General features: G+C 44.5%; 1 protein-coding gene across 1 annotated transcript in view; it reads right to left on the bottom strand.

Moving 5' to 3' along the window:
* LOC109873574 (voltage-dependent N-type calcium channel subunit alpha-1B-like) overlaps positions 1-26,715 on the bottom strand; it is a 232,508-nt gene that overhangs the window by 57,386 nt on the left and 148,407 nt on the right. The window contains exons 14-19 of the mRNA XM_031809441.1: positions 8,579-8,651; positions 8,167-8,284; positions 7,743-7,810; positions 7,527-7,633; positions 5,227-5,289; positions 47-781 (exon numbers count right to left, since the gene is read on the bottom strand). Of these exons, the coding sequence (XP_031665301.1) occupies positions 47-781; positions 5,227-5,289; positions 7,527-7,633; positions 7,743-7,810; positions 8,167-8,284; positions 8,579-8,651 (1,164 nt within the window). The remainder of the gene's footprint in view (positions 1-46; positions 782-5,226; positions 5,290-7,526; positions 7,634-7,742; positions 7,811-8,166; positions 8,285-8,578; positions 8,652-26,715) is intronic.

The raw sequence follows: 26,715 nt of genomic DNA, 5'->3' as shown, positions 1-26,715 counted from the left end.
TAAAAAGAGGACACTAAAGCACATTGAGAATGCGCTGGTCACTCACCTGTGTCCCTGGTCCCAGTCTCCATCTCTCTTTCCATTCTCTCTGCACTCCTCTCCATCCAGAGTTGACTGGGCCCTGACCATGCGGGAGCGGTATCTCCTCCTCTCTCCGTTCCCCTCTCCGTTCCCCTCCTTGTGACCCCGGCCCTTCCTCTCCACTCTGGCCCCGTTAGCCAGGGCCCCGTTTCCCTCTCGGGGCTGTCTGTGGGAGTGGTGGTGGCGGTGCTCCCTCTCCTCCCCCCCTCCGTTCACCCCTTCTTCCGGGGATCCAGCCTGGTGATGGTGCCTGTGGCCCTGGCCCCCCTCTCGACTATGGCTCCTCTCCACCTTTCCTTCTTTGGGCCGGGGCCCGTCTGGGTGGTAGTGGTCCCTACTGCGGCTGTGGTGGGTGTGATGCCTGCTCTCCCCGTTCTCCCCATTCCTCTCCCGGTGACGGTGGTGCTTGCGGAGTTGTGGGCCGTAGGGGTCTCCTCCCTCTTGCTGGGGGTCTGCTCCATCTCTGTCCTCCTTGGGGGGTCGTGGTTTGTCCCCATTGCCTGGCTCCACCACTAGGGGGCGGTCGTTGTGGGTCTTCATATCGGGGCGCAGGTGGAGGGCGGAGGAGACACGCAGGCGTTCCTCTGGGTCCAGCTCATTGAACAGAGCCTCTGAGCTGGCCCTCAAGTTGTTTTGACGCAGCTGGTTGGTGCGCTGCTCCCACACTGACATAATCTTATTGGCTCTCTGCTGCTCCTTACTGCAGGGTGGATGGACAGGGAAGGGGAGGGAAACCTGTCATTTGTGAAGTTTAAACATGCTCACCCAAACCCTCGACAGGTGCACAATGGGCTGCGTCTGAAATGACACCCTAAGCCTTATATAGTGCACTACTTTTGGCCAGAGCCCTGGTCAAATGTAGTCGACTTTGGAATACGGTGCCATTTGGAATGCAGGCCATGGCCATGTCTGAGGGACCACGGTTACCATAGTGATGCTTTTCTGTGAGGCCTAACAGGCATGTGAGAACATGTGATGGGTTGCATGGGTGACGTAATTTTTTCCTTGCGTATGCTTCCTGCTTCATCGATTTGTGTGAGTTACTACTATGGATGGAAACAGTTAAGGATGACAATTCACAAGTATTGTGAGCAGCCAGTACTGACCTGCACAATGGGTCTGCAAGCTGTCATCTCCACCCCCTACCACCAGCATCCAAAACGACCTCACATGTTGACTTTCTAGTTACTTTATTTCTCTGAAAGGTGAGCTATCTTGCCTGACAGACTGGAACACTTGAATATACACAGAGAACAGGAAAAATGGGTCTGGTTTTAAGTAACCTTAAACGGATAATCCACTCAAAAACGTATATTTTGGTATTTGTTTCAGTAGTCCACTGTTGACACAGTCCCAAAACGTTCTGCATGTCAGCAATCAGGTTTTCAAGATATACAACTTTAAAAATGCTAATTGTCACAGGCAGTGTGATACATTTTGCATCATATGATGCACAACTCATCATACCGGCTATATTTCTGCTTCAATGGCAATAGCTTAGATACACATGAAAACCCCGGGAATCGATAGAACATCTTTTGGAGATGTCCAAAAACAATATAACATTCAAAATGGGTGAAACTTTCCTTTAATACCAAGGCCAAAATCTAGTTTAGTGTGGAGATGGGAGAGGAATTATAGATTTCAAGTAACCCTTTGTGTTCCTTCTGTCATGGGATAACGGTAACATCTATAGAATGTAGAATTTGAATACAAGAATGGACATGAACCTTGTTGTTAAGGATTAAAAAAAAGGGTTTTGGTAATGGAGTTGGTAAGCTGGTGGCCAACCAGTGCTGATAAGATATTGAGTAAAACAATGAATTAAAAGATTATCTGCCCAGTATGTTTGCTAGCTAACTAGCCACCCAGTTTAGGTGGAATGATTCCAATCATTTTTCTAATTAACTGCCAATATCCCACAGCCAACATTCCATGCAAACAATGCAGTCAACGCACAGCCAAACACTGGTTGACATCGGCTGATTATAGACTTAGACAAGTTGTAAATGAATAAAGTATTGATATTGTATAATATTATAACACTCACAGCTTTAAAAGAAAACAAAAATATCTATTTTAGAGGCTATTTACACATAGAACCTGTCAACTGTTTTTATAATTATTTGGCAATTCTATTAGACAATTTGTGATATATCAGATGCCTTACTTAAGTAAGTAAAAGCGGAAGATGCATCCCCTGTGCCTCAACTGCCCTTTATTCCAATTCAACTGCTTTGGATTTCTCCCTGACCACAATGGCTGCCATGTTCATGCCATTCAGGAACTTTGAGGGTTTATGACATAGCCCCTCTAGAAATCTAATAGGATATCTATAGTATTATCATGATATGAACAAATCATGATCCTAAGAAATAATTTCAATGATGCTTTCTTTGTACGTGTGTTTTAGATGTGGTTGACTATATTCATCTGTGTGTACAGTATGAATGTACATGCAGACCTATGTATGTATGTATGACTAGTAAAGTTGCCCCCTTGGTGTCACCTGTACCTCAAGACTCGATGGGCGGGGGAGTAGATAAAACAGACAAAAGTAAGTGTTATGTTGTTGGCCTGGGGGTAGGTTTATGACAGTCATAAATACCTCTTCCCCCCTTTTCCCTCTCTCTACCCTACTGATGTTACATTTGCAAAACCCTTGGTTAACATAGAGATTCTGGGAACATCAGAAGGTGGGGGGAAATGAACTATATTCTGGTAATCTGACCAATTGAACATATGCGGTGGAACTTAATGAGTATGATGTCAGTTCGGTTGTCATCTGAAACATTCTCCTCAATGATAAGATGACATAAACTCTACAGTGGAAAGTCTACACATCAGAGTTATTGGATTTACATGGAATTGTTGTTCAATTTAAATGTTTGAATCGGAAATTATTCGTGATGGGATGAAATGTGATTTTAGCTTCTAAAATGTGAGATTTGGGTTTTCGTAAGTTTAGGGCTCTGCTCAATCAGTGCCCCGCCCCTGTGAAGGGACATGGGCTATAAAACTTTTCAAACAGGCCCTCCTCTCCCTTCCTATATAAAGCCTTGACGACAATATAACCTCCTGTTCCGAGGATGTGAGGACGGCGGTCTGATGTCAGAATGGTTGAGATAATAACTACAGAACGAAGCCAACATCAGCGTGAGCTTTGGTTGCGAATGGTATGAACTTTGAACTCTTATTCACTACAAAAGTGATACCTCCTAGCCATTGAGCAACACTAGCTGCAAACGCAGGTTAGGAAGGAACAGACAGAGTATCCCATCTACCACACAACGACGTTACTACAACGTATTCAATATACCAGCAGAGACATTCTTCAAAGGACAAAGGACTCGGTTGGGCAACACGGCCATCCATCTACCACCAACCTACCGAAGCGCAGCTCAGAGTAAATAGTTTTTGCGTTTTCCTTTTCCAAATGGGCGGTAATTTAGAGTGCATAAGATTCTGTATTTACGGTAGCACAGCTTCACCCTTTGTTCCTCAGTCTTCCCGCTCTTTCGCTCAAACCCAGACCCTTTTCTTTTGTGTAAAACAAGCTGTCATATCTGTTCCCCCAGCCAGGGACGTTTTCCTTTATGACGTAATTTGTAATCAAGTTATGATTTAATTATGTGTATGTGTAATTCTGTGTGATTATTTAGGTATTTAGTAAATAAATAATTAAACCCAATTTTGTATTGCTGATTCAACTTGTTAGCCAGGGTTCGTGCAGATAACCAAGAATTTACAACTTTCAGATGAGACTGAATTAAGATGACGATTAATATTGACTGCTATTGATGTCAAATATTACTAGGTCTTTAAGAGTTTATTTGGAAGATAACAGCTCTATAAATATTATTTTGTGGTGCCCCGACTCTCTAGTTAATTACATTTACATGATTAGCTCAATCAGGTAATATTAATTTACGGATAAATTATTTTATAGAATAGCATGTCATATCACTTAATCCTGCATAGCCAAAGACACAACATACGCATAGTAAGACAGATAAACAAGCAACAGACAGACAGGCAAATAAAATATGCAAGTCATAGGCAAGTACAGTAAGAGAGACATATCGGTCACACACAGACTTGTTGGTGAAATATGTGCTCTTGTTATGAGAGGTAAATCACAGTGAACATGAAAAAAATACACACACAAACTCTTACACACACAAACACACAAACTCTATCACACACACACACACACACACACACACACACACACACACACACACACACACACACACACACACACACACACACACACAGCGAGAGAGAGAGACTAACACCATCAGCACCACACCACAACGTTTAGACATAAGTGTTGTTACTAATTGGTAACAAATGATAACGAAGTGTCAGGTAAGGCTAAGTCAACAATTAAATCGTCTAGTATGGCAGACTACCACTTGGCTACTGTACTATATAGTTTGGCCCTCACTCATAGTGTGTTGAAAAAGAGAAACCGGGGCATAAAAAAACAGAAGCTGTAAAACTGCCAAAGTGCCTGGGGAATTGACTGAGCACAAGGACATTATATATTTATATAGAAATGATTCACTCTCAAGCTCAGGTTATACTCTCATCACTTCAGGCATCAACACAGTGCAGACGAAACCCGGCGCTATGCACAATTACATATCCAATATTCAGAAATACAAACACACTTTTACACACATGCACACATTTACAAGCACACATTTCCACGCATGCATTACACACATAAGCGTTTACATACACACGCGACATGCACACGTACGCACGTACACACTCTCTCTTTTGCCTTAACTTCAGCAAATATGACAAGTGTCCTTATTTTAAATCTCACTCTATAGTGACAGCCACCAGTGAGCCACCAGTGGATTCTCCAGTTTCAAGCATATCTCAACACTGGGAGGAGTCATGGAGAGAGTGATGAATAGACGGATTGGGACGGCTAGGTGGAGCATGAGGCTAAAGGAGAGATGGAGAAGTGGATGGGGTGAGGAAGAGGGGGTGTTAGAATTGGAAGGAGGGGAAAGAAGAGAGAGGAGCAAGGCAAACTGGGGGAGCAGAGGGAGGCAGGTTTGGGGGAGGAGATGGGGGAGGAGAAGAGAGGGGGGGGTGAGAATATTTTAACAGAGAGCAAAAACTCACGGTGAATGTACGCTGGAGACGGACGAGCTGCGAGAGAGTACATCTCGATTTTGCTTTACAAAACTGCACATGCAGAAATAAAACAAAAAGACAAATAAAAGACAGGAAGGATAAGACAAGCCAAAAGGATGTGGTGGGGAGAGGTGGAAGTCAGTCAAACTCATCCATAAAGTGTCTGTCTGTCCATCTGTCCCCTCCACGATCATAAAGGACTAGTCTAACAGAGCTACAACTACAGTAGTGGTTAACACTTCAGCAGTGGGAGTAGTGTACACTATACAGTATAGATAGTTTGTAGCCCTGTAATACTGTACATACTGCGGTCAAGCAACTACCAGGGGTGGAATAGAAGCAGATATTGTGGGAAAAAAATTAAAATAGGATCTAAACCCCTTCACTGAAGTGTTACCATTCTGGAGAAAGTCAACGTAATGAGAGAAATGGCATCATAGTGGATTTACAAAGTTCACTAAACAATGGGTTTACAAAGCCTTTCAAGTGTTAGCGTGAATTTTTCAATCAAACAGACAATGGTCTTCGTTAAAAACGTCATGATTACTTTTGTGAATAAAACATGATTATGGATTCACTTCATCAAGAGTAAAAAGATTTGTAAAATTGCACATTATGCAGATATCTTAAAATAAAACATTCTCTCAGAAATGGCCTGTATCAACACAGCTTTGAAATAGACTAACAAATGTAGCAGATTGCATTATCTTCATTTCGATTTTTGTAAAGTAGAATGATTAAACCTTAACGTTAAGGTTTAATCATTCTACTTTACAAAAATCTAAATGAAGATAAATGCAATCTGCTACAGAATGTAATCTGTTACAGCATGTAATCTGTTACAGTATGTAATCTGATACTTAATGTAATCTGCTACAGTATATAATGGCAAATGCATCTTCAAAAGTAATCATCAGGATTTATACAGTAGGCTACTGTCATTCTAAATGTGCTTATTTATTAATATTCTCAGTATACCTAGAACTAGGTCTTAATTTGGTCAGATGCTCATCTGTCATTGAGAGGTAAATTATGAATTATTTTTTATGATTTGGTTTCTTAAACTAACCACCATTCTGACCTGGGCCCGTATCCACAATGTGTCTCTGAGTAGGAGTGCTGATCTAGGATCAGGTCCCTCCTATCCATATAATCTTATCCATTAGGATATTAAAGACAAAACTGATCAGCATTCCTGCTCTGAGGGTCTGCATCAATATGTGCCCTGGTCATTGTGGTCGTGTCATATCCATCTAATAAACCATGTGTCCCACCTGGGCTGAGACTGACGTTACTAATGCATGGTCATGTACAAACCAATGACTTATTGACCGTCAAAATGTTTTGTCAATATTCGTTAAGTTCTCAATAGAGGGCCAAGCTCATCTCTCACTTAATGCATAATGGCATCCTTAATGCCTAGTGATGAATTAGTCCTAAAGCCAATACCAGTGGTGAGAGGGCATGGCTATGTGGTTAGATACAATAACTAGGTTACAGGAGATTGTTGTCAATGTTCTGACTGACTCCCTCAGTCTCCAGTAGATGACTCAGTCATATCGATGTTCACTAAAATGAGAGCGAAAGGCCAAAGGAAATGAATGCTGATTGGAGATCAGTTTCAGATCAAGCATCCACTCCTGTCAATATCTAATTGGTGATGTATACGACATTGGCACATATAGGTAATAGGGTGCCAATTGAGACATTGTCTGTGTCACCTCTTCCACCTCAGTATGGGAGGAGGATAACAGAGCGGCTCCCGGTCTGTAAGGCAATCATGGCCAACATTACAACGCAATTGGGGGGATATTGCCATAGACGGGGGAAAGAGAAGGATGGTAGTCAAAGCTCACACGTAGATAGAAACATATACACAGAAGTGTACAGTTTAGTCATTTAGGAGACACTTTGATCCAGAGCGACTTACAGGAGCAGTTAGGGTTAACAGACAGATTTTTCACCTAGGCGGCTCCGGGATTTGAACCAGCGATGTTACAGTTACTGACCCAGTGCTCCTTACCAATAGGCTACCTTCCGCCCCGTAGACATGTCAATCATGTAGTTAGGAGAATACACATGGACAGAGGCAATATCCCAAAAGAGCTACTTTGAGAGACAGTGTTCAGAGCCAAGACACCAACATCAACAGCACATTGACAAAGGGCAGAACAAGCTATATCTGATACTTCACAAAATAACGACAGGCTGATGTCAGAATGGGAGGGAACACGGAAGGAAGAGACCATGTTTGGAGAGCACAGGGGGGACTGGAACATTAGACTTACACAGCGATGGAGATGTTAGCTGCTGACACGGGGCTGACCTCCTTCACCTCCATGGCCTTCTGCAGGGCCAGCTTCTTATTGGCTTCTTCCTCCTGCTTCTCCTCATCCTGGACCAATAAACCAGAAGGGATGGGTAACCAAGGGTCATTTTATTCAGAAAAAAAACAGAAAAGGTTCCCAGGGTAGGACATGGTTCCTTGCGTTCCTCAGCCTTACCTTGGTGAGCTCCTGTGCATTGGCGAGGTTGTCGACGGCGATAGCCAAGAAGACGTTCAGGAGAGTGTCTGGTTGGAACTAAACTCAGGAAAATACTTGACACAACAGTAGTGGCTTTCACGGCTAAGCCATGGTACATTGCAACCAAACACTTTGACCATCAGCAACAGACTAGATGGCATGCCATTAAAAAGGTTTACAGTATCACTCAAACTCAGAATTCACTGGGGGAAACCTTCTAGGGGGGTCCGGGAGCATCCCCCCCCCCAGAAATAAATGTTCAAAATGTACAGCTCTCATTGCAGCACTTCTCTCCAGTGTTTTTTCATGACATGAGATATTTCTATTTCACTCTATAAATGCTTCATGCAGATGAAATCTCTGATATCCATGCAATGGCACGACTTAGGATCAGAGAGGATACAGTTTCCAAAGAGTGTGAGGACGATGAAGTAGACCGAGGAGAACATTCCCCGCCGCACGCCCCCCTGAGACTCAATGCCATGATACATTACTGCATTCCAATCCTCGCCAGTCAGAATCTGACGTTGATCATAGAGAGATGAAGAACACGCAAATTATTCATAATAAATTAACAAAATATTGAGTTAATACTGCAGCATCAAAAGTTCGGCCGTTAATGACTTTCAAAAGTCTAACACGGGCTAATAAAAAGATGAGTCATTTGGAGACAAAGAGTAGACTACTACATTCCACTAATTACAAGCTATCTTTCTTCGACACACAATTCTTTCAACTAGTCCAACATTCCAAAGGAAACAGCTCCAAAGTGAAAGTTGGGTAAATAAAAGGACAGAAGTAGAGACAAGGTGTACCTGGAAGACGGTGAGAATGGCCGCCGGGAAGGTATCGAAGTTGGTCGTCGGCGTCTCCTCTTCGAAATTAAACCTTGGAGAAAGAACAATGAAACACATCAAGTCAAACTGAAGACATCTGGCTTGAGAGTTGACAGAGAGGACATCCAGAATCAGGTTGGAGTGTAGTGACCCTAGTGGTCACAGCAGATGAAATGGGACAACAGAGCACAGCGCTGTATGTGAAACACAAATCAAATAGGAATTTAATCAAGGCAATATCATCAAACAAACTGGGTCAATGTGTGGTTGTGTATAGAGCTATTATAATGACATTTGCAGTCATTGGATATGCTACACCAACCCTGAATTACTGAAAGTCTGCCAACTGACATCAACTGGCAGGCATACTCTTTGAAGTAAAACCTGCTCTAACTAATTCAATGCAACAACAGCTTTCCATTATGCCGTGTCTCAGTACACATACACATAGCATGTGCACCGTAAGCTTCAAAACATGTTTTCTGTGCATGGAAAGGATTCCATCAAAAATACCCACACATTACAACAACAGTCAAAGAGAAACGCTGCATTGAACAATGATTGTTTCCTTTACTTTTATTGTTTGAGTGGTTTCTGTATGGAGATGACAGGACAGTATTATGTGCACATATGTGCCCCCCAGTGCGAGGTTCCAAGGCTTCAGGTGAGGATTGGCCTATAGGAGATGGTTATGAAGGTTGTTTTATATTACAGTAATGAAGTAATACAGAGCCATGGAACAACAGGAGACACAAGTCACCAGGGAGGGAGCCACGCAAGTCACCAGGGAGGGAGCCACACAAGTCACCAGGGAGGGAGCCACACAAGTCACCAGGGAGGGAGCCACACAAGTACGAGGGAGGGAGCCACACAAGTCACCAGAGTGGGAGCCACACAAGTACTAGGGAGGGAGCCACACAAGTCACCAGGGTGGGAGCCACACAAGTACTAGGGAGGGAGCCACACAAGTACTAGGGAGGGAGCCACACAAGTCGCCAGGGTGGGAGCCACACAAGTACTAGGGAGGGAGCCACACAAGTACTAGGGTGGGAGCCACACAAGTCTAGGGAGGGAGCCACACAAGTACTAGGGAGGGAGCCACACAAGTACTAGGGAGGGAGCCACACAAGTACTAGGGAGGGAGCCACACAAGTCACCAGGGAGGGAGCCACACAAGTACTAGGGAGTGAGCCACACAAGTCACCAGGGAGGGAGCCACATAAGTCACCAGGGAGGGAGCCACACAAGTACTAGGGAGGGGGCCACACAAGTACTAGGGAGGGAGCCACACAAGACACCAGGGAGGGAGCCACACAAATACTAGCGAGGGAGCCACACAATTCACCAGGGAGGGAGTCACACAAGTACTAGGGAGGGAGCCACACAAGTAGTAGGGAGGGAGCCACACAAGTCACCAGGGTGGGAGCCACACAAGTCACCAGGGAGGGAGCCACACAAGTCACCAGGGAGGGAGCCACACAAGTACTAGGGAGTGAGCCACACAAGTCACCAGGGAGGGAACCACACAAGTACTAGGGGGGGAGCCATACAAGTCACCAGGGAGGGAGCCACACAAGTCACCAGGGAGGGAGCCACACAAGTACTAGGGAGGGAGCCACAGAAGTCACCAGGGTGGGAGCCACAGAAGTCACCAGGGTGGGAGCCACAGAAGTCACCAGGGTGGGAGCCACACAAGTACTATTTTTTATTTTTATTTAACCTTTATTTAACCAGGTAGGCTAGTTGAGAACAAGTTCTCATTTGCAACTGCGACCTGGCCAAGATAAAGCATAGCAGTGTGAGCAGACAACAAAGAGTTACACATGGAGTAAACAATTAACAAGTCAATAACACAGTAGAAAACAAAGGGGGAGTCTATATACAATGTGTGCAAAAGGCATGAGGAGGTAGGCAAATAATTACAATTTTGCAGATTAACACTGGAGTGATGAATGATCAGATGGTCATGTACAGGTAGAGATATTGGTGTGCAAAAGAGCAGAAAAGTAAATAAATAAAAACAGTATGGGGATGAGGTAGGTAAAGAAGGGTGGGCTATTTACCAATAGACTATGTACAGCTGCAGCGATCGGTTAGCTGCTCAGATAGCTGATGTTTGAAGTTGGTGAGGGAGATAAAAGTCTCCAACTTCAGTGATTTTTGCAATTCGTTCCAGTCACAGGCAGCAGAGTACTGGAACGAAAGGCGGCCAAATGAGGTGTTGGCTTTAGGGATGATCAGTGAGATACACCTGCTGGAGCGCGTGCTACGGATGGGTGTTGCCATCGTGACCAGTGAGCTGAGATAAGGCGGAGCTTTACCTAGCATGGACTTGTAGATGACCTGGAGCCAGTGGGTCTGGCGACGAATATGTAGCGAGGGCCAGCCGACTAGAGCATACAAGTCGCAGTGGTGGGTGGTATAAGGTGCTTTAGTGACAAAACGGATGGCACTGTGATAAACTGCATCCAGTTTGCTGAGTAGAGTGTTGGAAGCCATTTTGTAGATGACATCGCCGAAGTCGAGGATCGGTAGGATAGTCAGTTTTACTAGGGTAAGCTTGGCGGCGTGAGTGAAGGAGGCTTTGTTGCGGAATAGAAAGCCGACTCTTGATTTGATTTTCGATTGGAGATGTTTGATATGAGTCTGGAAGGAGAGTTTGCAGTCTAGCCAGACACCTAGGTACTTATAGACGTCCACATATTCTAGGTCGGAACCATCCAGGGTGGTGATGCTAGTCGGGCATGCGGGTGCAGGCAGCGACCGGTTGAAAAGCATGCATTTGGTTTTACTAGCGTTTAAGAGCAGTTGGAGGCCACGGAAGGAGTGCTGTATGGCATTGAAGCTTGTTTGGAGGTTAGATAGCACAGTGTCCAATGACGGGCCGAAAGTATATAGAATGGTGTCGTCTGCGTAGAGGTGGATCAGGGAATCGCCCGCAGCAAGAGCAACATCATTGATGTACACAGAGAAAAGAGTCGGCGCGAGAATTGAACCCTGTGGCACCCCCATAGAGACTGCCAGAGGACCAGACAGCATGCCCTCCGATTTGACGCACTGAACTCTGTCTGCAAAGTAATTGGTGAACCAGGCAAGGCAGTCATCCGAAAAACCGAGGCTCCTGAGTCTGCCGATAAGAGTATGGTGATTGACAGAGTCGATAGTTTCAGAAATAGAGGGTCCAGATTGTCAAGCCCAGCTGATTTGTACGGGTCCAGGTTTTGCAGCTCTTTCAGAACATCTGCTATCTGGATTTGGTTAAAGGAGAACCTGGAGAGGCTTGGGCGAGGAGCTGCGGGGGGGGCGGAGCTGTTGGCCGAGGTTGAAGTAGCCAGGCGGAAGGCATGGCCAGCCGTTGAGAAATGCTTATTGAAGTTTTCGATAATCATGGATTTATCAGTGGTGACCGTGTTACCTAGCCTCAGTGCAGTGGGCAGCTGGGAGGAGGTGCTCTTGTTCTCCATGGACTTCACGGTGTCCCAGAACTTTTTGGAGTTGGAGCTACAGGATGCAAACTTCTGCCTGAAGAAGCTGGCCTTAGCTTTCCTGTATTGGTTCCGGACTTCCCTGAACAGTTGCATATCACGGGGACTATTCGATGCTATTGCAGTCCGCCACAGGATGTTTTTGTGCTGGTCGAGGGCAGTCAGGTCTGGGGTGAACCAAGGGCTGTATCTGTTCTTAGTTCTGCATTTTTTGAACGGAGCATGCTTATCTAAAATGGTGAGGAAGTTACTTTTAAAGAATGACCAGGCATCCTCAACTGACGGGATGAGGTCAATGTCCTTCCAGGATACCCGGGCCAGGTCGATTAGAAAGGCCTGCTCACAGAAGTGTTTTAGGGAGCGTTTGACAGTGATGAGGGGTGGTCGTTTGACTGCGGCTCCGTAGCGGATACAGGCAATGAGGCAGTGATCGCTGAGATCCTGGTTGAAGACAGCGGAGGTGTATTTGGAGGGCCAGTTGGTCAGGATGACGTCTATGAGGGTGCCCTTGTTTACAGAGTTAGGGTTGTACCTGGTGGGTTCCTTGATGATTTGTGTGAGATTGTTAAGCATATCCCAGTTTAGGTCACCTAACAGAACAAACTCTGAAGCTAGATGGGGGGCGATCAATTCACAAATGGTGTCCAGGGCACAGCTGGGAGCTGAGGGGGGTCGGTAGCAGGCGGCAACCGTGAGAGACTTATTTCTGGAGAGAGTAATTTTCAAAATTAGTAGTTCGAACTGTTTGGGTATGGACCTGGAAAGTATGACATTACTTTGCAGGCTCTCTCTGCAGTAAACTGCAACTCCTCCCCCTTTGGCAGTTCTATCTTGACGGAAGATGTTATAGTTGGGTATGGAAATCTCTGAATTTTTGGTGGCCTTCCTGAGCCAGGATTCAGACACAGCAAGGACATCAGGGTTAGCAGAGTGTGCTAAAGCAGTGAGTAAAACAAACTTAGGGAGGAGGCTTCTGATGTTGACATGCATGAAACCAAGGCTTTTTCGATCACAGAAGTCAACAAATGAGGGTGCCTGGGGACATGCAGGGCCTGGGTTTACCTCCACATCACCCGCGGAACAGAGAAGGAGTAGTATGAGGGTGCGGCTAAAGGCTATCAAAACTGGTCGCCTAGAGCGTTGGGGACAGAGAATAAGAGGAGCAGGTTTCTGGGCATGGTAGAATATATTCAGGGCATAATGCGCAGACAGGGGTATGGTGGGGTGCGGGTACAGCGGAGGTAAGCCCAGGCACTGGGTGATGATGAGAGAGGTTGTATCTCTGGACATGCTGGTAGTAATGAGTGAGGTCACCGCATGTGTGGGAGGTGGGACAAAGGAGTTATCAGGGGCATGAAGAGTGGAACTAGGGGCTCCATTGTGAACTAAAACAATGATAACTAACCTGAACAACAGTATACAAGGCATATTGACATTTGAGAGAAACATACAGCGAGGCATGCAGTAATCACAGGTGTTGAATTGGGAAAGCTAGCTAAAACAGTAGGTGAGACAACAGCTAATCAGCTAGCACAACAACAGCAGGTAAAATGGCGTAGACTAGGCAACGGGGCCAACAGATAAAACAAACAAGCAGAATGGAGTACCGTGATTAATGGACAGTCCAGCGTGCATCAGCTATGTAGCCAAGAGATCAGTGTCCAGGGGGCAGCGGTGGATGGGGCAGGGAAGCTGGACTGGCGAGTGTTATCCAGGTAAAAAAAAAAACTAACAATGACTAAATAGCTTGTAGCTAGTTAGCTGGTTAGCTTCTGGAGGTTCTTGAGTGTGTTCTAAAAGTAAAAAAATAATAGCGATTCCGTATCACGTTGGGTGAGGCAGGTTTCCGGAAGGTATAAACAAATTAAAAATATAAAAGTAAATATGGGTCCGGTAAGCGTTTGGGACGCGGCGATTCAGGCGGTTAGCAGGCCTGTGCTAACAAGCTAACAGTTTGTAGGCCCGGGCTAGACAAGGTAGCAGTTAGCAGGCCGAATTAGAAAGCAGGGAGATAGTGAGGGCTAGAGAGTTAGCCTTTGGGGGACGTCGCGATGGGGTGAGTCTGTTTATTCCTCTTCATGCGATGACATCGATAGACCGGTCGTGGGCCCGGGTATTGTAGCTCAGGAGTATGCTACGGTGGTAGCACAGGTGCTACGGCCGGGCTAGCTTCAAGCTAAGTGGGTGGAAACGCTAGCCAGGAGTAACCCGGGGTTGCGGTTTAGCTAGATAGCTAGTTGCTGAAAAATCCAGCTGAAAGATGTTCCGTTTGCGGTGGGAATCCGGGGATGAATCCGGGGATGAAAAATAAATAAGTCCGTTATGCTCTGGTTAGAGTCGCGTTGTACGAACAGGCGAGAGCTTTCCGAACTACAGGTTAGCTGATGACCGGTTAGCTGAAGACCGCTAGCATACCCGCTGGTTAGCTGGCTAGCTTCAGTTGAGGGGTCCCGAAGTAAATATAAATACTTTAGGAATTTAGGAAAAATAGCTACATTGGGTGAGTCGGGTTGCAGGAGAGTATTTGGAAGCTTAGGTTTAGCAAAATGTTTTCAAAGAGATATGTGGAGAAAATATGTAAAAATATGTAAAAAACGAAAAAGAAACGATAAATACAGGGACACGACGCTGCTAGATGATGCTACGCCATCTTGCTTGTGAGGGAGCCACACAAGTCACCAGGGAGGGAGCCATACAAGTACTAGGGAGGGAGCCATACAAGTCACCAGAGAGGGAGCCACACAAGTCACCAGGGAGGGAGCCACACAAGTCACCAGGGTGGGAGCCACACAAGTACTAAGGAGGAAGCCACACAAGTACTAGGGAGGGAGCCACACAAGTCACCAGGGTGGGAGCCACACAAGTCACCAGGGAGGGAGCCACACAAGTCACCAGGGAGGGAGCCACACAAGTACTAGGGAGGGAGCCACACAAGTCATCAGAGTGGGAGCCACACAAGTCACCAGGGAGGGAGCCACACAAGTCACCAGGGAGGGAGCCACACAAGTACTAGGGAGGGAGCCACACAAGTCACCAGAGTGGGAGCCACACAAGTATTAGGGAGGGAGCCACACAAGTCACCAGGGAGGGAGCCACACAAGTCACCAGGGAGGGAGCCACACAAGTACTAGGGAGGGAGCCACACAAGTCACCAGAGTGGGAGCCACACAAGTATTAGGGAGGGAGCCACACAAGTCACCAGGGAGGGAGCCACACAAGTCACCAGGGAGGGAACCACACAAGTCACCAGGGAGGGAGCCACACAAGTCACCAGGGAGGGAGCCACACAAGTCACCAGGGAGGGAGCCACACAAGTCACCAGGGAGGGAGCCACACAAGTCCACAGCTCCAACCTTCTCATCACTCCTGGTGTGAGGCCTGAACTATCTCCATGGTATAGTGCAGAGAAACTTGGGTGTCCCAACTGGCACCTTATTCCTTTTCCCTCGGTCAATAGTAGTGCACTATAAAAAAAAGAGGGTTCCATTTGGGACGCACACAGAGAACGAGGACAGGTAGAAGAGACCTGAGCATCCGAGGTAGTTTTGGAGTTTATTTTTCATGTTCTGTTTTCCTCTGCTGTGTGTCAGTAGCTGTGACTATAGCTATGAAATATAATAGAACATACACGTATCAATGTCTTCTGAAGCCCCCATTGATGTATGACCACAAGCTTACACAAAACAAGACCGGTCCAACTTCTCCATGACAAGCAATACAAATCTCAGTGGAATAGAGGCTGAAAACAGATACATTTAAATTGATGAAATAAACAATATAGATTGTCAGAAAATGAAACTCGCTCAAGTATTTTAAAATGTCTCCTGCTGTCACTTTAACCCTGATTACACAACTGCCACCAGTATCACATTCATTGATTGGTACTGATACTGACCTTGTCATATAAAGTGTATATTCTCGTGTGTATTTATTCTATTCTCAGGTGTACTTTATTATTTCTCTTGTGTATTTCTTTATATGACGTAGTATAACCAACCTGTTAAGGAAGAGATTGCAAATGTTTCACTATGCTGTTTACACCTGCTGTATCCTGTACATGTGACAAATAAACTCCGATGTGATTTTACATTTGATTCTAAACTTTGTGTACACAGGTTGTGATTCACTGTAGCAGCAAACACATTCACAAGGTTATCCAGGTCAGTTGTATGACCTTACCAATCCCACGCACACAAAGGAAAAATGCTCTATCAAGTCGTCAAGAACCCCAACCCCATGTTCAAATGACTCCCTGCCTTTTGAGGAACCATCCTGACAAAACCTGAGTCTGCAGTCTCGAAACTGAAGAAGACGCGACGAAGTGAGAGAATGAAAGGTACAATGGCATGATGTATAGTTATCCCACAGAACAAGAAGAAGAAAACACCAACGGACAGATACATTCTACTTATGACACTATGACCATTCACTGCTAACACAGTAAAACACTGACCATCCCCTGCGACCAACTGATCATGTGTCTACATTTTATACAGTACATGTGTGCAGAGTCAGACAAGATGCACATTTTCATCGGAGTGCTGTTTTTCAAACAGTATCGTCAATGGTTTAACAATAGCTCCAATGAAAACACTGTTGATTGACTTACCTTAGCACCTGCAAAAGCCATTACATACAGTCATACGCATGTCCAAGTATGCACATGTGTCATTTGAGATGGGCATTCAGGATGTGCTTTCTCAATGCTGAGTTGTGCTTTCCCCTTTGAACCCTTTGAACACTCGGAAATTCTGACAAGGTTACACGATAACCCCAATGAGTTATTATAAATGTATTACTAGATAGACTTGCAATGTACACTTAAGAAATTGCTGTGGTAGAGATCGCACTAAGTGTGATTGAAAGACACTGGCGTAGCACAAACCCCTGTAGCCCTCCAAGGCGGGAGCCCATGTTCTTTGGGGACTCCCATTCTTTAGGTTTAGGTTTTTTGGTTGGGGTGCCCCCGGAGGTCGGGCCCCCCAGATAGCATATGAACATATCATAAGCCATAAAATAAATGTGTAGAATTACAAGAAATGTACTTTGAAAGTTCAACATTTTCTCTCAGCATCATGTCAAAATATGTAGAATAGCAGGAAATTAGCTCAGATATGCTTGAAAGTTGAGACAATCGTTGTCCGGCAGGGACACTGTATTTTTATTTGTAAAATAAATTATTTTGTTGCATTATTTGATCTTCAAATGTATTTGGGGGGAATTTTATAAGGGAAAAGATTTGTGGTGGGAATTTTTTTAATACTTTCAATATTATTAAGTTCCATGTCTGCTCTATGCCCGTAAATGCCCTTGTCCGGAGCAAAGGATCCCAATTGTAAATCTCCAAAAACTGTTTAAAATTCTAAATACTGTAGATAATGGATATTAACTGAAAAAAGATCTTATGTAGTTTCTTGCAATAGCCCTCTGTGACTTATTTCTATCAAAACTGTGATTCCAAAGAAATGTGTCCAGAGATTTGGGGAACTGCTGCTGCTGCTGCTGCTAGCCTACCTGGTTAAATAAAGGTGAAATAAAAAAACTTTTAAAAACTCTGTCAGACTTGTCAAAAATCCTAAATGAAACAGGAATGAGCAGGGCCAGCTATACCATAAGGACCCCTTATTCATGTCTCTACATTTCTTAATCATGTTCTCAATACATGCAACAAAGTTCTCTACTTTTGATAGATTTAAACAAACGAAATTGGAATCAGCATGGTCATAACCATAAACTGTCAACTCCATCTGGCTGATAGAATATGAATTTCGGTCCAACTATGTTACATTTAATAAGGTTTTAGAGTCAAAACAACTAATACACCTTGAATGAAGAAGAAAAATGCTATTTTTGTCAACTCTGTCAAATTTGTGTCTAACTTCAGCGATGTTTTTATTGGGGATTTTCAAATGAATCATTTTCCATATTTTATAAATGTTTGAATTAAACGTTTATTTTTAGAGGCAAAAATATGTATGTTCTGAGTATCTGTTTTCAACTCTGTCACTGTCAAAATATATTGGTCAATATTCTGAACAAATATTTGTATCACTGTTCGGCAACATATGCTTAAACAACTGAAGTATTTGTTGTGCTAGAACTAAGGGACAGTGTTTGCTTTATAAATGTTGTTTTATGTTCTAAATCTAGAATTACATCCCAAAATGCTAACGAAATTATCCCTGGAACTTTTTATAGTGCTATGAAAAAAAAAGGCGTTTGGAGATTTGTATTACATATTTGAATAATATAATGTTAGAATTAAACTATCAAGGCCTTTAAACATTTGTTGGACAATAATTGTACAAATTAAATACCTTTCAGAGGGTCTGACAGAGTTGATATAAAGTTAGTTGCATTTTATGAAACAAAATATATAATAATTAGGAGGTTGTTCCTCTACATAGCTGATACTTTGGTCTATCAAAATATATTTTTCAAATGTTGTTAATATTTAGACAAATATTTGTATAAATTTGTTTGAGACTGTCCCGTCTTTCAAGAATCCCTGAGCTATGAACAGCAACATTTTCTCTCAGCCTCATGGCAAAATGTGTAAAATAGCCTGAGATTAGCTATAATTCTGCATGTTTCTCTCTACCCTGGCTCGGACCTGCGATACGCCACTGATGGACAAAGCAGTAGAGGAGCGGTTGGATTGGGAAGAGGGCAAATATGGTTACCACAGCAACCAGCTTTATAAATGACTCCTGATATACCCTGCTTAGAGAAGTGGTGGTGGTGGTGGTGGTGTGTGTGTGTGTTTGTGTGTGTGCGAGAGATAGTAAGTATAGGGGTGGTAAGTTCAATCAGCTGGATAGTCCACCCGCAAATATGTAGCCGTGGTCTTTTCCATCGTTCCCTCTTTCTCTCTCTTGGTTGGCAAGATGAACCTAGGCTGCACACCGGAGGCAGTGACAGCCGCAGCATGCTCTGGGGCCGATGTGCAGACCTCCACAGTGTTTACTCTGATAATAGGGATTTGATGTTGTTTCGCTCCCACAAGGCATCTTCAGGGACTTCATTTAATCAATCCTCAAACAGAAGCTTGTGAGAGCAGGCTCTGACACAACGTGATGTGCATCTGGCTCTGCTCTGTGGAGAATGAGAGGAATATGCTCTAGTTTTTACACAGGAAGGGATACAGAGTGCGGCAACAGTCCTCTAGACTAGAATATTTCCCAAAAGCATGTAAGGAATATGATATGTAGCACACCTATAAGGTAGTAGGTAGCCTAGAGATTAAGAGCGTTGGGCCAGAAACCAAAAGGTCACTGGTTTGAATCCCTGAGCCGAAGAGGTCATAGGCACTTAACTGTAATTGCTCCTGTAAGTTGCTCTGAAGAGTGTCTGCTGAAATGACCCCAAAAATATAGAACATCATCTCTATCTAATAGAGGAGGTAATAATCAGATGTTAATATGAAAAAAAACAAATTCCAACTGCATTATCTTTTTTAAAATCTTATCTTTCTGTCCTACCCCTTGTTCGCATTAGCATTTGATTTGAGCTTCTCACATATCCCCTGCTAGCGGTGATGTCCTGCAGACATTCAAATCTCTGCAGAGCAGGAGACTGCTCTCTCAAATGGTTTATTTTCCCTTCCTCCATGAATCTTACTGAGAGATTTGTCTGGGGTTGGCTGATAGAGGTGCAACTGCTGCAGTGTATAATCGCCTCAATCATTAGCTGTCTGAGTATAGATATTGAAGTCTGTTTATGCCTTGTCTCTGTCTCCCAGGTGTTTTTACATGGAATCGGGACACAGGTGGATAGCATAAGACAAGAACAATGGATCCAGAGTCATCCATTAACTGAAAAAACAAGTCGTTTCGTGCAACAGCCCTTTGCGACTTTAACCTTTTTCACGAGAGTTCCTAATATCTCTAACGGTCGCCCCAGCGTGAGTTTTTTTATGTGCGTGATGTCAAACTGCACTCACTGTTCCAAAATGGGATTGTTACACAACGGGACAGTTAACCCACGCTGCCTTCAAACCAAGGCACGCTGCCTGCTAATTATCTATAGGCTATGTTTCAACTTGTCAATTTCAAATCATTTTCTAAAAAGTTTTATTTTCAAACAACATTTCAAACAACATTGTGTTCCACCTCCTCATGAATTCATTAAGAAGTAGCCCATTTCACTGTTGTGGACTATTTATGTTTGAGGCTTTACTGGGTCGGACAGACTTCTCTCTTCGACAAGTGCCAAAGCACTTCCCCAGTGTTTCCCCAGATCAAGTATGTAGGCATTTGTGCATCTCTAGTCAGGGGGCCTTGCACAAACTTTTCCCCCTGGCACATTTTCTGGCTGGCGCCCGCATTGCCTTCATTGTTGTTGGACTTTGGACATGTGTGCATTCCTATCAAAGTAAGTGCCTTATTTTCTGTCAATTGTGTTGTCTTTTCTGCTGTAGCATACTGCATGTACAGTGACTTCGGAAGGTATTCAAACCCCTTGAATTTTTCCACATTGTTTTTTCCCCTCAACACTACACACAACACCCCATAATGACAAAGCAAAAATCGTTTTTTAGGAAAATTTAGCAAAAAATATAATAAATAAATGGAAATATGACATTTACATAAGGATTCAAACCCTTTACTCAATACTTTGTTGAAGCACCTTTGGCAGCGACTTTAGCATAGAGTCTTCTTGGGTATGACGCTATAAGCTTAGCACATCTGTATTTGGGGAGTTTCTCCCATTCTTCTCTGCAGATCCTCTCAAGCTCTGTCAGGTTGGATGGGGAGCGTTGCAGCACAGCTATTTTCAGCTCTCTCCAGAGATGTTAGATCAAGTTCAGATCCCGGCTCTGACTGGGCCACTCAAGGACATTCAGAGACTTGTCCCGAAGCCACTCCTGCATTGTCTGGTCTGTGCGTTTAGGGTTGTTGTCCTGTTGAAAGGTGAACCTTCGCCCCAGTCTGAGGTCCTGCACACTCTGGAGTAGGTTTTCAAGGATCTCTCTGTACTTTGCTCCGTTCATCTTTGCCTCGATCCTAACTAGTCTCCCAGTTCCTGCCGCTGAAAAACATCCCCAAAGCATCCCCAAAGCATGATGCTGCCATCACCATGCTTCACCAGAGGGATGGTGCCAGGTTTCCTCCAGACATGACGCTTGGCATTCAGGCCAAAGAGTTCAATCGTAGTTTAATCAGACCAGAGAATGTTGTTTCTCATGATCTGAGTGTCTTTAGGTGCCTTTTGGCAAAATCCAAGCGGACTTATGTTCCTTTTACTGAGGAGTGGCTTCTGTCTGGCCAGAGATGGTTGTCCTTCTGGAAGGTTCTTCCATCTCCACAGAGAAACTATAGAGCTCTGTCAGAGTGACCATCGGGTTCTTGTTCACCTCGCTGACCAAGGCCATTCTCCCCCGAATACTCAGTTTGGCCAGGCGTCAAGCTCTAGAAAGAGTCTTGGTGGTTCCAAACTTCTTCCATTTAAGAATGATGGAGGCCACTGTGTTATTGGGGGCCTTCAATGCTGAATAAATTTTTTGGTACCCTTCCCCAGATCTGTGCCTCGACACAATCCTGTCTCGGATCTCTAAATCAAAATCAAATCAAATCAAATTTTATTTGTCACATACACATGGTTAGCAGATGTTAATGCGAGTGTAGCGAAATGCTTGTGCTTCTAGTTCCGACAATGCAGTAATAACGAACAAGTAATCTAACTAACAATTCCCCAAAAAACTACTGTCTTATACAGGGGATAAGGAATATGTACATAAGGATATATGAATGAGTGATGGTACAGAGCAGCATAGGCAAGATACAGTAGATGATATCGAGTACAGTATAACATATGAGATGAGTATGTAAACAAAGTGGCATAGTTAAAGTGGCTAGTGATACATGTATTACATAAGGATGCAGTCGATGATATAGAGTACAGTATATACGTATGCATATGAGATGAATAATGTAGGTAAGTAACATTATATAAGGTAGCATTGTTTAAAGTGGCTAGTGATATATTTACATCATTTCCCATCAATTCCCATTATTAAAGTGGCTGGAGTTGAGTCAGTGTCATTGACAGTGTGTTGGCAGCAGCCACTCAATGTTAGTGGTGGCTGTTTAACAGTCTGATGGCCTTGAGATAGAAGCTGTTTTTCAGTCTCTCGGTCCCAGCTTTGATGCACCTGTACTGACCTCGCCTTCTGGATGACAGCGGGGTGGTGAACAGGCAGTGGCTCGGGTGGTTGATGTCCTTGATGATCTTTATGGCCTTCCTGTAGCATCGGGTGGTGTAGGTGTCCTGGAGGGCAGGTAGTTTGCCCCCGGTGATGCGTTGTGCAGACCTCACTACCCTCTGGAGAGCCTTACGGTTGAGGGCGGTGCAGTTGCCATACCAGGCGGTGATACAGCCCGCCAGGATGCTCTCGATTGTGCATCTGTAGAAGTTTGTGTGCTTTTGGTGACAAGCCGAATTTCTTCAGCCTCCTGAGGATGAAAAGGCGCTGCTGCGCCTTCTTCACGATGCTGTCTGTGTGAGTGGACCAATTCAGTTTGTCTGTGATGTGTATGCCAAGGAACTTAAAACTTGCTACCCTCTCCACTACTGTTCCATCGATGTGGATAGGGGGGTGTTCCCTCTGCTGTTTCCTGAAGTCCACAATCATCTCCTTAGTTTTGTTGACGTTGAGTGTGAGGTTATTTTCCTGACACCACACTCCGAGGGCCCTCACCTCCTCCCTGTAGGCCGTCTCGTCGTTGTTGGTAATCAAGCCTACCACTGTTGTGTCGTCCGCAAACCTGATGATTGAGTTGGAGGCGTGCGTGGCCACGCAGTCGTGGGTAAACAGGGAGTACAGGAGAGGGCTCGGAACGCACTCTTGTGGGGCCCCAGTGTTGAGGATCAGCGGGGAGGAGATGTTGTTGCCTACCCTCACCACCTGGGGGCGGCCCGTCAGGAAGTCCAGTACCCAGTTGCACAGGGCGGGGTCGAGACCCAGGGTCTCGAGCTTGATGACGAGCTTGGAGGGTACTATGGTGTTGAATGCCGAGCTGTAGTCGATGAACAGCATTCTCACATAGGTATTCCTCTTGTCCAGATGGGTTAGGGCAGTGTGCAGTGTGGTTGAGATTGCATCGTCTGTGGACATATTTGGGCGGTAAGCAAATTGGAGTGGGTCTAGGGTGTCAGGTAGGGTGGAGGTGATATGGTCCTTGACTAGTCTCTCAAAGCACTTCATGATGACGGATGTGAGTGCTACGGGGCGGTAGTCGTTTAGCTCAGTTACCTTAGCTTTCTTGGGAACAGGAACAATGGTGGCCCTCTTGAAGCGTGTGGGAACAGCAGACTGGTATAGGGATTGATTGAATATGTCCGTAAACACACCGGCCAGCTGGTCTGCGCATGCTCTGAGGGCGCGGCTGGGGATGCCGTCTGGGCCTGCAGCCTTGCGAGGGTTAACACATTTAAATGTCTTACTCACCTCGGCTGCAGTGAAGGAGAGACCGCATGTTTTCGTTGCAGGCCGTGTCAGTGGCACAGTATTGTCCTCAAAGCGGGCAAAAAAGTGATTTAGTCTGCCTGGGAGCAAGACATCCTGGTCCGTGACTGGGCTGGATTTCTTCCTGTAGTCCGTGATTGACTGTAGACCCTGCCACATGCCTCTTGTGTCTGAGCCGTTGAATTGAGATTCTACTTTGTCTCTGTACTGGCGCTTAGCTTGTTTGATAGCCTTGTGGAGGGAATAGCTGCACTGTTTGTATTCGGTCATGTTACCAGACACCTTGCCCTGATTAAATGCAGTGGTTCGCGCTTTCAGTTTCACACGAATGCTGCCATCAATCCACGGTTTCTGGTTAGGGAATGTTTTAATCGTTGCTATGGGAACGACATCTTCAACGCACGTTCTAATGAACTCGCACACCGAATCAGCGTATTCGTCAATGTTGTTATCTGACGCAATACGAAACATCTCCCAGTCCACGTGATGGAAGCAGTCTTGGAGTGTGGAGTCAGCTTGGTCGGACCAGCGTTGGACAGACCTCAGCGTGGGAGCCTCTTGTTTTAGTTTCTGTCTGTAGGCAGGGATCAACAAAATGGAGTCGTGGTCAGCTTTTCCGAAAGGGGGGCGGGGCAGGGCCTTATATGCGTCGCGGAAGTTAGAGTAACAATGATCCAAGGTCTTTCCACCCCTGGTTGTGCAATCGTTATGCTGATAAAATTTAGGGAGTCTTGTTTTCAGATTAGCCTTGTTAAAATCCCCAGCTACAATGAATGCAGCCTCCGGATAAATTGTTTCCAGTTTGCAGAGAGTTAAATAAAGTTCATTCAGAGCCATCGATGTGTCTGCTTGGGGGGGGATATATACGGCTGTGATTATAATCGAAGAGAATTCTCTTGGCAGATAATGTGGTCTACATTTGATTGTGAGGAATTCTAAATCAGGTGAACAGAAGGATTTGAGTTCCTGTATGTTTCTTTCATCACACCATGTCACGTTGGCCATAAGGCATACGCCTCCACCCCTCTTCTTACCAGAAAGATGTTTGTTTCTGTCGGCGCGATGCGTGGAGAAACCCGTTGGCTGCACCACTTCGGATAGCGTCTCTCCGGTGAGCCACGTTTCCGTGAAGCAAAGAACGTTACAGTCTCTGATGTCCCTCTGGAATGTTACCCTTGCTCGGATTTCATCAACCTTGTTGTCAAGAGACTGGACATTGGCAAGAAGAATGCTAGGGAGTGGTGCACGGTGTGCCCGTCTCCGGAGTCTGACCAGAAAACCGCCTCGTTTCCCTCTCTTTCGGAGTCATTTTTTTGGGTCGCTGCATAGGATCTGCTCCGTTGTACTGTTTGTAAGGCAGAACACAGGATCCGCGTCGCGAAAAACATATTCTTGGTCGTACTGATGGTGAGTTGACGCTGATCTTATATTCAGTAGTTCTTCTCGACTGTATGTAATGAAACCTAAGATGACCTGGGGTACTAATGTAAGAAATAACACTACAGACAATTCCTTGGACTTCATTGGTTGATTTTTGCTCTGACATGCACCGTCAACTGTGGGACCTTATATAGACAGTTGTATGGCTTTCCAAAACATGTCCATGTCCAATTGAACCACGGTGGACTACAATCAAGTTGTAGAAACATCACAAGGATGATCAATGGAAACAGGATGCACCTGAGCTCAATTTCTAGTCTCATAGCAAAGGGTCTGAATACTTATGTAAATAAGTTCTTTCTGTTTTGTATTTTTAATACATTTGCAAAAATGTCTTAAAAACATATTTTTCCACTTTGTCATTATGGGGTATTGTGTGTAGATTGCTGAGGAAATTTTTTCATTTAGTCCATTTTTGAATAAGGTGTAACGTAACAAAATGTGGAAAAAGTCAAGGGGTCTGAATAATTTCCTGAAGGCATTGTATCTATATGGAGCAAAATGTATTTATTGTTTTATTCACGTTTTCAAGTACTGGGGACAAATCATGCATTCCGATTCTTGCATAGATTGTAATGCAATATGATGTGTGTAAAATACTTCTTTGAAGGTTGTACTGATTATGATGAGCTAATGCTAAGCTAATAACCAGCTATGTGTGGCGCCATGTTTATTGACATCATACAATGAATTCTGGTTGTCACTCAAGTGTCTGTCGGTCGGACCTCTAGAAAGAGGCCAAGTTCTAGAGTTGGAATAACGAGTTGGATGACCGTGCCAAAAAAAAATCTTTTTTTCCCAGAGTTCCCAGTTGTCTTGCACTGAAGTCTGAGATGTTTTGAACGCGGTTCCCAGTTGTTTTGAACGCGGCATCAGATTGTAACTATGGTACCTCAGGGTTTCCAGCTCAGACCCCCCTTTCCAGGGTTTAATTTTTATTTAGCTCATAAACTTCTCCTGTGTTTGTCCCCCATTTATTGATAAATCCCCCATGATAGTAATATTTCCTGCATCATATCCCCCCACAATACATTCAGCCATTTCTACTTCCCATAGACTTGACACCCCTCACAAATTAAATGAACACCCCGACAAACCCCCTAAAATTGTTTAAACAATACAGTATCTTGCGACTGTTCAGCTTTTGTGCTACGGTTAGGCAAAGCAGTAGGCATGCATTTGTATTGTATTTTTCAGGCAATGGGCGCAGCCATCTTTGACTTAGTTTATTTGCGTCTTATAGTGAATGGAATTCTGGGATTAGGGAGATTTCGCTTGTCAAACATAAACAAACATGGCTGCCATCGTAAATAATTTAGCTACTGTTAGCTGTTAGCTTATTAGCATCTCATTTCTAAACAATATTTCTCCCTTATGCTCACCAGAGATGTGGTACATTGTAAACAGGTCTGGCTGTTAGGTCACTTAAACTTCTGTTTAGTTTTTTTGTCAGCACAACCTGTTATTTAGACTGGTTTATGGAACGAGTTTAACAGTGGATGTGTTCCGTGTGATGATTGGATGATGAAATTCGCATTTATCTTTTAAAAGGTGAACTTGAGGAAGAAAGTTGTGAAGACCTTTATTTCCCATCAGCACAAAACATTTTTCAGACAACAACGCATTTGTTTCACCACACGTTCTGTTGCTACTGTTCCAATCACATATTTGCGATGATACGTTGCAGGGACCACTCAACAATGATCCCAAATATGTGATCGTAC

This window comes from Oncorhynchus kisutch, linkage group LG29 (genome assembly GCF_002021735.2).
Source record: "Oncorhynchus kisutch isolate 150728-3 linkage group LG29, Okis_V2, whole genome shotgun sequence".
In the NCBI taxonomy this organism is placed as follows: Eukaryota; Metazoa; Chordata; class Actinopteri; order Salmoniformes; family Salmonidae; genus Oncorhynchus; species Oncorhynchus kisutch.
The sequence above is the reverse complement of the archived record's forward strand: the minus strand, read 5'-3'. Positions and strand labels throughout refer to the sequence as shown.